The following is a 10,445-nucleotide window of genomic DNA, read 5'->3' on the forward strand; positions in this document are numbered from 1 at the left end:
TATGCCGTCATATACACAAACGCAAAAGTGTATCTGCGTGGGTTCTTTCCTCTGTGCAACTGCTCTGAATGTTCATTTAGTAGAGGTATCAGTGCAGACGATGTATTTATGAAAGATGGAGATAAGATGAGTGGAGGCACACTGTCCCTGTGAAGTCTGTTTACACTGAGTGGAGGACATTATGTTCATTTATCTTCAATATATCAGCAGACAGTTGCAACACTGGTGATTCAGGAAGGAAACTGTGGGCCTTCTACAGGTGTCAGTGCAGTCACAACCTGACAGCATGTCAAAGTGCTTCACCTGGAAGCCATATTGGTATTTTTGGACCTGATGCCTCTGTCATGGATTCCCACTGGATGCTTTTATGCTTTATATCAGTTATGTTGTCATTTTGTTTAAGCTGTAACTGCACAGATGAAGAAACCGAGTCCTCAGGAGACCAGGCCAGCCGCTTGAGATACATGTGGCAGCTCTCAATGAGGGATGCAAAGCTAAGAGAGAAAGGTAAGAGCTAATCTGTACCACCTTATTTATTCAAAACAGCTTTTTCACTATTCATGGGAATGTTAATCCATATATATATATATATATATATATATATATATATAAAGAAGAAATGCAAAATGAAATTACATATGTCAGTTTTTTTATTTTGTAAATTTAGGGTACAATGTTTACCTATAATAGACATCACCGTATTTCCCAAGTTGCTTAATCACAGCACATTAAGACAATTGTTTTGTATTGCAAATTTTCTGAAGTTGTTTAAATATGCATTTTAAGACTGTTGCCATTTTGCTGACTGTGTAATTTTGTGCAAATTTTCTGAAAAGTTGTTTAAATATGCATTTTAAGACTGTTGCCATTTTGCTGACTGTGTAATTTTGTGCAAATTTTCTGAAAAGTTGTTTAAATATGCATTTTAAGACTGTTGCCATTTTGCTATTACTGTATGTAATAATTGTAAATATGAATTTGGACTAAAGCCGTTTAAGAGCCTTTTTAAAAAGTGACACATGCTGTTTTGTGAATTTAGTCACGGCAAAAGATGCTACACTTTAATGTCCTTTTATTGTGACTGTATTCAAAATATAGCACAGCATCTCATACATTATTGCCTGAATAGATCAGTGGTACTTCTGCAGCAGACCTCTAAGAGGGCCTTAAAATGATTCAAATGAGTAAAAAATATTACAAATAAGTCATGATATGTAATAAATCATGACATTTCCTATTTAAATTAACCCTCTCAACAACTGTTTTCAAAAACCAAGATATATAAGAAACCTAGAAAGGTTACTTTTTAAAATTGGATATACATTTTTATAGTTATGCCAAGCTCTAAAATAGTTTATTAGACTACAAAATATATTTTAAAATCATTAGTCCTTAGCCATCAAATCACAAACAACTGGAAAAGTAATGGAGCCTTTGAAGAAAGTCATGGGGCCTTGCAATCAAAAAGGCTGAGAACGACTGCAGTGGATATTTCTTTGTGTCACATGACACTCTATTTGTTGCCATAAATATTGTGTGTAAGTGGATTTGGCAAACATCCCAGTACTTGATGAATTTTTAATACTATTAGCAGACTAACAGTAGGCCATCATTATCATACATTTTGTCATAACCTTTAACACAGAGCTGCACAGATGACGTGTGGTTTGACTGCTGAACGAATGACAGCTGTCTGTCTGCTAAACTGTCTATATATAACTGTTGCTTAAAAACAGAATGAATGTACCAGCACACAGTTTGAAATACTATCTTACTTCTGACTGAATACTGTATAGTACACAATGTATTTTTTAAGTAGGACCATATGCTACCTTGTTGCATATGATACATAATCAGAACTATTAAGAGTAGTATGGGAATACGCTATTTTGAATTTCCTCGATTTTTTGTTTTATGCATATATGTATATGCATGGCACTTTATTAAAAAGCACTTGACACTCTGACAAGTATTAATACTGAGACCAATGATATGTATTGAGTGTGGTGGCTGTGATCGCACATACAGACATTCACGCACAGGAGCTTCAGTACCCAGTATGCATCAGGTCCTGCAGTAATCAAAGACACAAGGACAGATCTGTGACGCATGTTGATAAATTTTCACTGATAGCAAAACCATGATGCGAGCTGTTTTTGTTGGCAGGGGAGTTATTTGTACAAGAGAACATGAACATAATCATTAGTTTGTTAGTAACCATTCATTTTAAAAATATTTAACTCAATACAATATTATAACCAATGAGAACACAGAACATAAACTTGCAAAATAGCCCTGGTTGTATCCGAAATCATACTCTGAGTAAGCTATTAAAAAGTGATTTTTTTTATAGTATGAATGTGTGTATTTATTATAGTGTTATTATTTTTGCTCTTTGAATACCCAACAGCCATAGAAGAGTCTAATCCAGCTCAACATCAGCTCCTGTACTGTCGTGTTGGGATTGGTTTCCACCTACAGATTGTGATGAATGGCAGCGTGTGGGGCGTTCACGAGCCTTCTGAGTACAGTATGATTTATTTAACCAACCTTCATTAATATAGAGAAACCTGTCTCAATAACACATATTAAACTGTCTGAATAGTCTACACACAGATTTATCTTCTTTATATTGTTCCCATTTTTTCCTTTCTATTTGATGAGTTTTTCTTTATTCTCTTTTTTTCTTTAAGGCTTGCTGAGGGTGTTTGCTGTCAGGCCAGGCATAGTGGGTATCCGTGGTGTGAAGAGTGAGCAATATTTGTGCATGAATCAGGAAGGAATTGCACATGGAATGGTGAGAAATATCATCCGTTACACAAGACATATGAAACTCAAACATTTCATTTCTCAAAATCACCTTTAACTCTGTAAAATTTTGTAATGTATTGAACCTTTAGACAAAATATAAAAGAACACTTTCTGAATATGTGTTTTGTTTCATATTTGATACATCAGGCTTTTATGGCTTATGTAGAATGATATAGAGGCCCAAACTGAGATAATATATATATGTGACATAATGACATCATTATCACATGGCATAGCTGATTGGTTCTTTTTGTATCAGCAGCCAAGTCAAATACTTGGCTAATGCTTGCTTTAGCAGTTGCAGCGCGCTTCAGAAACCCTCCACCTTCCCCAGCTCCACTTGTATAGATCTGGTACGACGTGATTCATTTATGCTATGGGGTTATTTCATATGTGCAGCAGCAGTATTTAATACATGCTCACAGCAGCATTGTTATTTATTTAGCCAAAAAGTAAGATGAAATACTGATAGCTTGTAATCTAAATCAATTCGATATTTATAACAGTATAGCAGACTACTGACAGCACACAAAATGTATGATATCAGTTGTCACTTTGCATCTCCCAATAATGTTTTAGTAAGACAATATTTCAAAATATATAATGCAATGCAATACAAAGATGATTGAGAGATGAACAAAAAGCAATCCTCAAAAGCTTGCTGTATCATACCAGATACTCACATATTAACAAGATTTTTTTTTTAAATTATGTATGGATTATCAAGTAAAGTTGCTTCAGTCCAGTAAATGTTCATCTCGAAATATAACCAACATTATAAAAGCTATTCTCATGATTAATTTATATAAAAAAATTAGTAAAGAGACAGATATATGTGTACCATGACCTGAAGGTTGACATGTTTACAATTATAAAAAAAGGCCTTTTACTTGCATCAATCAGCCAACAGAAGCAGTTTCGATCATGTCTATAATTTAGATGCCTTATAAATTGATGTATCAAATGTGACTCAGTCGGCTTTATAGGGTTAATTCTTACGCTTATTTCATATAATAGCAATTTCAGCTATTTGAATGGTATAATTATTATTCTTATCAAGTGCATCCTGATATAATGACACGTGTTCAATAAATAACATGTATTTATCAAATGTACCTCTCTTCTTTGTTGTAGAAGTTGTTCTCAGATGAATGCCTGTTTAAAGAGCGCATGGAGGAAAACCATTACAACACATACTCCTCCATAAACACTGGGTTTTTCCTTGCTTTGTCCCAAAAAGGGCAGCTGAGGAAAGGCAAGAGGGTGGGCCGCCACCAGACATGCACTCATTTCCTTCCTCGTAAACCAGTATCTCATTAAACTAAATGTGCTATAAGCTCATTAATGCGACATGAAAAGAGTATACTTTATACTATTTGTATACTGTCTCTATTTATGAGAACTCACCCCTGTGACAGTTCCTATAACAGCAGTGTATGTGTCTGATGGGGTTCGGACTAATTTCTGGTTATGAGTGTGAAGTGAAGTGACATTCAGCCAAGTATGGTGACCCATACTCGGAATTCGTGCTCTGCATTTAACCCATCCAACGTGCAAACACACAGCAGTGAACACACACACACCGTGAACACACACCCGGAGCAGTGGGCAGCCATTTATGCTGTGCAGTTATACCCGGGGAGCAGTTGGGGGTTCGGTGCCTTGCTCAAGGGCACCTCAGTCGTGGTATTGAGGGTGGAGAGAGCGCTGGACATTCACTCCCCCCACCTACAATCCCTGCCGGCCGGAGACTCGAACCCACAACCTTCGGATTACAAGTCCGACTCTAACCATTAGGCCACGACTTCTTATATTCTGTCAACAACAGATAATTCAAAATGTTGCTTCAAGCTTGAAATGTCACAGCACTCTGATGAAGAGTGAATGTAGTCTGTGAATAATGCACAGCTTATTTTTGTCATATACTGCATGTTTTGTGTCTCAGATTAACTACTACATTTTTCATTATTTTGAATGTTTAAAATGAAAAATGACCTAAATGTTGCATCTTTATCTGTAGTTGATATTTTCATAACTTGTGTGTATAATGAATGTGTACATATTTATTTATTTATTTATTTGTCTCTAATGTGTTTTATAATTTAACTGTAAATGGGATTCTAAATACATACCAGTGTTATTTTAGTATTATTTATATACTAATATTGTATTTATTAATATTTTTAATAAGCTATTATTTTTATGATGTCATTATTTTCATTTATTTTGTATATATATATATACAGTGGTGTGAAAAAGTGTTGGCCCCCTTCCTGATTTTTTTGCATGTTTGTCACACTTTAATGTTTCAGATCGTCAAACAAATTTAAATATTAATCAAAGATAACACAAGTAAACACAACATGCAGTTTTTAAATGAAGGGTTTTTTTATGATGGGAAAACAAAATCCAAACCCACATGACCCTGTGTGAAAAAGTGTTTGCGGTCTTTGGCGTGTTCAAGTGAAGATAAATACCACAAGTGTGTGTAGAACTTTCCATTACCTGATGGGACACACTTATAGTGTTGTAAAAATGCAAGTGTTTACATAGCTTTATTTTTATTTTAAATACTTTGCATTTTAAAATCAACTTCTAAATGTCTGTTCAGTTGATGACATAATTTGTGGTCCTTCTAATTAAGTGATAAAAAGCAGTTGCAAATGTTGTACAAAATAAATATCACCACTACTCATCTTTGCACTAATAACATGTGCAACACTTTGTTTTTCTACCAAATTATATGCAATATCTAATCATTATATTAATATTTAATTTACATTGGAAAGGTTTCTGTGACCCCTCATGAGATCTCGGCAAAAAGTGTCACGATTTATTTTTAGAGGATGATGCATGATGAGATACACTAAGCCTCGAATAGCACTGTGGGTTGTGCGTGCAAAAGGGCATTAGGCTTTGGCAGTTTTAAAATCAAAGATAGGTCTTTGCTAGGCGCACTTACTTTGCACTTGTTCTCTCAAGCTGGCAATATTTGGACAAGGCGACAGTTTCATAGTTTAAAAACTTGCAATTTGAAACCCGTTTTCAAAAGTTTGCGTTTTAATGCCTCCAAAATGCCACTGCCATGTACAGTTGTGGTCAGAATTATTGAAACCCTTGGTAAATATGATCAAAGAAGACTGTGAAAATTAACCTGCTTTGTTAATCCTTTTGATCTTTTATTTAAAAAATTCACAAAAAGCTAACCTTTCATTGGATAATAAGAATTTAAAATGGGGGGAAATATCATTATGAAATAAATGTTTTTCTCAAACACACGTTGGACACAATTATTGCACCCCTAGAAATTCTTATGAGTAAAATATCTCTGAAGTATACTCCCATTCATATTCACAATTTTGAGCACTCTAGGGTGATTATGAACATGAAATTATCCAGCCATGGCTTCCTGTTTCACAGAAATATAAATAGGAGGGAAAACAAAGCCCAAATTCCCTTAATCATCCATCACAATGAGAAAAAACAAAGAATATATTTCTGATGTGCAGCAAAAGATAATTGAGCTTCACAAATTAGTGAAGTGGCTTTAAGAAAAGAGCTAGAGCAGTGAAAATCCCCATTTCCACCATCAGGGCAATAATTAAGAATTTCCAATCAACATAAAATGTAATGAAACTGCCTGGAAGAGGACGTGTGTCTATATCGTCCTAATGCACGGTGAAAAGGAGCGTTTTAGTGGCTAAAGACTCTTCAAGGATCACAGCTGGAGAATTGCAGAAAATAGTTGAGTCTCGGGGTCAGAAAACCTTAAAAAAAAATTGTCAAACAGCCCCTACATCACCACATGTTGTTTGGGAGGATTTCAAGAAAAATTCTCCTCACTCATCCAAAAACAATCTCCAGCATATTCAGTTATCAGACAGGACTGGCACTTCAAATGGGACTGGCTTCTATGGTCAGATGAAACTAAAAAATGAGCTTTTTAGCAGCAAACACTCAAGATGGGTTTGGTGAACACAGGGATAAAAAGTACCCCATGTGTACATATACTGCTGTATTTGTGATGTTGTGGGCCTATATTTCTGCTGGAGGTCCTGGACATCTTGTTCAGACACATGGCATCATGGATTCTATCAAATACCAACAGATAAAAAATCAATAAGTGACTGATTCTATTAGAAATCTTATAATGGACCATGTTTGGATCTTCCAACCGTACAATAATCCAAACACAAACCTCAAAAACAACACAAAAATGGGTCACTGAGCACACAACCAAGCTTCTGCTGACCATTCCAGTCCTCTGACCTGAACTCTGTAGAAAATGAGTGGGGTGAACTGAAGAGAAGAAGCACCGTCATGGAGCTGTGAATCTAAAGGGTCTGGAGTGATTCTAGATGAAGGAATGGTCTCTGATCTCTTGTCAGGTGTTCTCTAACCTCATCAGGCATTATAGGAGAAGATTTAGAGCTGTTAAACTGACAAATGGAGGTTTCAAAAAGTATTGAATAAAAGGGTGCCGTTAATTGTGACCAATGTGTATCAGAGAAAAACATTTATTTCATAATGATATTTCCCCCCATTTTAAATTCTTATTATCCAATGAAAGGTTAGCTTTTTGTGAATTTTTTAAATAAAAGATCAAAAGGATTAACAAAGCAGGTTAATTTTCACAGTCTTCTTTGATCATATTTACCAAGGGTTTCAATAATTCTGACCACAACTGTAAATGAACTACCAAAATGCATTAAACATTTTCCATTTTTAGTTGAAAATGTTGTTGTGTAAATGTCCCCTTGTTGACTCACGGTAAACCCCGCCCCCAGCCCCTGATGCAAGCGGTTCGTCCTTCTAGCCCAGCAATGTTTTGGTGCTACTTACGAACCGCTTTTCCTGGTTCAGAGCTGGTGCTTTGGGTGTCGAAAGACAAAGAACCAGTTTGAAACTAGGCTCTGGCTCCGAACCAGCCCTGAAATTGCCTTGATGGAAAAGGGGTATCAGTGGTAGAGGAGCGAGGCAGGTTCTTCCTGTGTTAATGAGAATCACCTGCGACACACAGGTCTAAAGGCTGGTGTGTTTTCACAGGTGTTGCTCATTAGCACCTCGCTCCCCTCCCACAGCTCTCAGCCTGCCATGCTTCACGTCACAAAGGCCTCATCCCTTCTCTCTTCAAAGTATCAAAGCAGTTAAAGGACACAAGGTTTATGTAACCTTCAAACTACAAATTTCTCTCTCAATCTGTCCAATCAGCTAAGGCCTTTAAATTTTGAAAAAAAGATTTTGTTATACCAACATTGAAATCTTGCCTATTAGCATTGTGCTCAGAATTGCATTTATGGAAATGCAGTCATTTACCACAAACAAATGCTGAAAATAAACCCAGACTTTCCACACTTGCGGTCTTTGACCACTTGACTATTTCTATGACGTATGTCCTGTATTTGGCCCAAGCGACGATGAAGATCACAAGTGTGTGTACAACTTTTCATTACCTGGGGCCCGTTTCAGAAAGGAGGTTAAGTGAAAACTCTGAGTATGTTAACCCTGAAATCAGGGAAACTCTGGGTTTTCGCTTTCAAAATGGGAGGTTTGTCAAACCCGAGAAAGCAGGGTAAGTCAAGCCCGTTTCTGAAAGAGAGGTAACTTATATTCCGAGTCAGTTACCGTAGTAATTTACTCTGTGAACCTAACCTGGTCGGGAGCAGGTTTTCTTCGGCAAACCCAGAGTTTCTTTCGGTCTCCTCCCCCTTTTTATAGTGTTAGCGAAGTTTAAATACCTTATTCATTCATTCACGCTGCAAAATAGATTTTCTTACTAAGTATTTTTGTCTTATTTCAAGTACAAATATAAAAAAAATCTTAATATGCATCTTATATAATTGTCTATATTTAGTCTTTTTTTCCTGGGGGATTTTCCTTTTAAGTGCCTTTTACATAAAACAAGTAAAATTGTCCACCATAGGGTAAGAAAAATAATCTTAATGCAAACGGAAACAAGAATGCTTTTAATTTCTTACCCTATTGGAAGATAATTTGCTAAATAAGAAAAATGCACTTTAAAACATCGGAGATGCAGAGCACATTATAAGTCCACTGTATGCAGATTCTAAGGAAAGTGTGCATCCCTCTCACACCCATTTTGAGAATTGTTTCCTGGGCAGAAATCCGTCAAAGAGGGGTTTCACAGGACTGTAGGTCAGTGGTATAAAAATTGGTTTAAATGAGGCTGATCTGATAAATGATGTTCACTTGATAACATCATTCTGTGACGTCTGGAAGTAACCCAATAATCCGAATTTCCTTCAGGACTTCCAGTGTGGAAGCTTGAATGCACTGATGACAAGCATATCCCCACCATCACCCCTTCTGAAAATGAAACCGATTACTTTATGGAATAGAAGGATGCCAGATGGAAGGGTAGTATAAGCCATAACCACCACCACAGCTGTTAAATAAACAAATTAGTCACAATTTTTTGGTCATCTTTATTTCCTAATACAAAAGAAAAAGTAATTTTTATAAGTTACTTTTGGATTTTAGAAATCTTCCCATACTTGACCATCTCCTCTTCATCTGTCAGTGGTGCAGGTGCAGGTTCTCCCCCCTTTTTGGGAGCCTCTGCCTTCTTGCTGTCGACAAGTCAGTAGTTAATTTTATTACTGTAATTAAGAAATGTAACAGGTTAGATTAGAGAATATTTAATTATGTGAAAAAAGCTGCAGCGCATTGAAATAGACACTGAATGATATTTAATGTCAAAAGTCATGTAGCACACACCCATGAACCTTTCATGTTTAAAGCTTTACCTTGATTGAATTGTGTTTTTATACTTCATTTTTAGCTGCTGCCACGTTCTTGTTACTTTTTTCTGTCTTTTTCTTTCTTTTTTTTTTGTGATCATGAGATACCATTAAAATGAATTTTAGTTCAATAATTTATAGTTTTCACCTCTGATATTATAAAAGTTATTAAGTTATTGGCAGTTATTAAGAATTAAAGTTATGCATTGACGGAAGTACGCACGCTGATGTCTTTTTGGCGGGAGCTGTTGCCACGGTGAATCGTAATTTCGGCGCTCCGCTGATCATGACTTTTCATAGTCATGGTGCATGCGCTTAACTCAGAGTCAACCTACTCAGAGTTGAGTAAACTAACTCAGTTCAGCTGTTTTGTAACCGAAAACTCAGAGTTTCCTGTCTCAGAGTAAGTCAACTCTGAGTTCATGTTTAAACTCAGAGTTGGTTGAACCTTCTTATTGAAACGGGCCCCAGATGTGACACACTTATAGTGTTGTAAAAATGCAAGTGTTTACATAACTTTATTTTTTATTTTAAATTCTTTGCATTTTAAAATCAACTTCTAAATGTCTGTTCCTTAGTCCCTATAACATGACAATTTAATTTGTGGTGCTTCTGATTAAGTGATGAAAAGCAGCTGCAAATGTTGTACAAAATAAATATCACCACTACTCATCTTTGCACCAATAAAACGTGAAACACATTGTTTTTCTACCAAATTATATGTAATAATATCTCATTAACATATCAATATTTAGCTTACATTGGAAAGGTTTCCGGACCCCTCATGAGATCTCTGCAAAAATCTCACAATTTATTCCAAAACATGAAGCATGATGGGATACACTACCTCGAATAGCACTCCGGAGCAGTATT

The 10,445-nt window shown here is 36.0% G+C and overlaps 1 protein-coding gene across 1 annotated transcript; it reads left to right on the forward strand.

The window, feature by feature from the left end:
• Positions 1-344: 344 nt before the first annotated feature.
• LOC306876238 (fibroblast growth factor 4A-like) lies at positions 345-4,131 on the forward strand (the record flags this gene model as incomplete). Its single annotated transcript, XM_079427247.1, has 4 exons — positions 345-507; positions 2,411-2,530; positions 2,694-2,797; positions 3,946-4,131. The coding sequence occupies 4 exons, from the start codon at positions 345-347 to the stop codon at positions 4,129-4,131; spliced, it is 573 nt and encodes a 190-aa protein (XP_079283373.1).
• Positions 4,132-10,445: the final 6,314 nt, after the last annotated feature.

This window comes from Barbus barbus (assembly GCF_936440315.1).
Source record: "Barbus barbus genome assembly, chromosome: 10".
Taxonomy (NCBI): domain Eukaryota; kingdom Metazoa; phylum Chordata; class Actinopteri; order Cypriniformes; family Cyprinidae; genus Barbus; species Barbus barbus.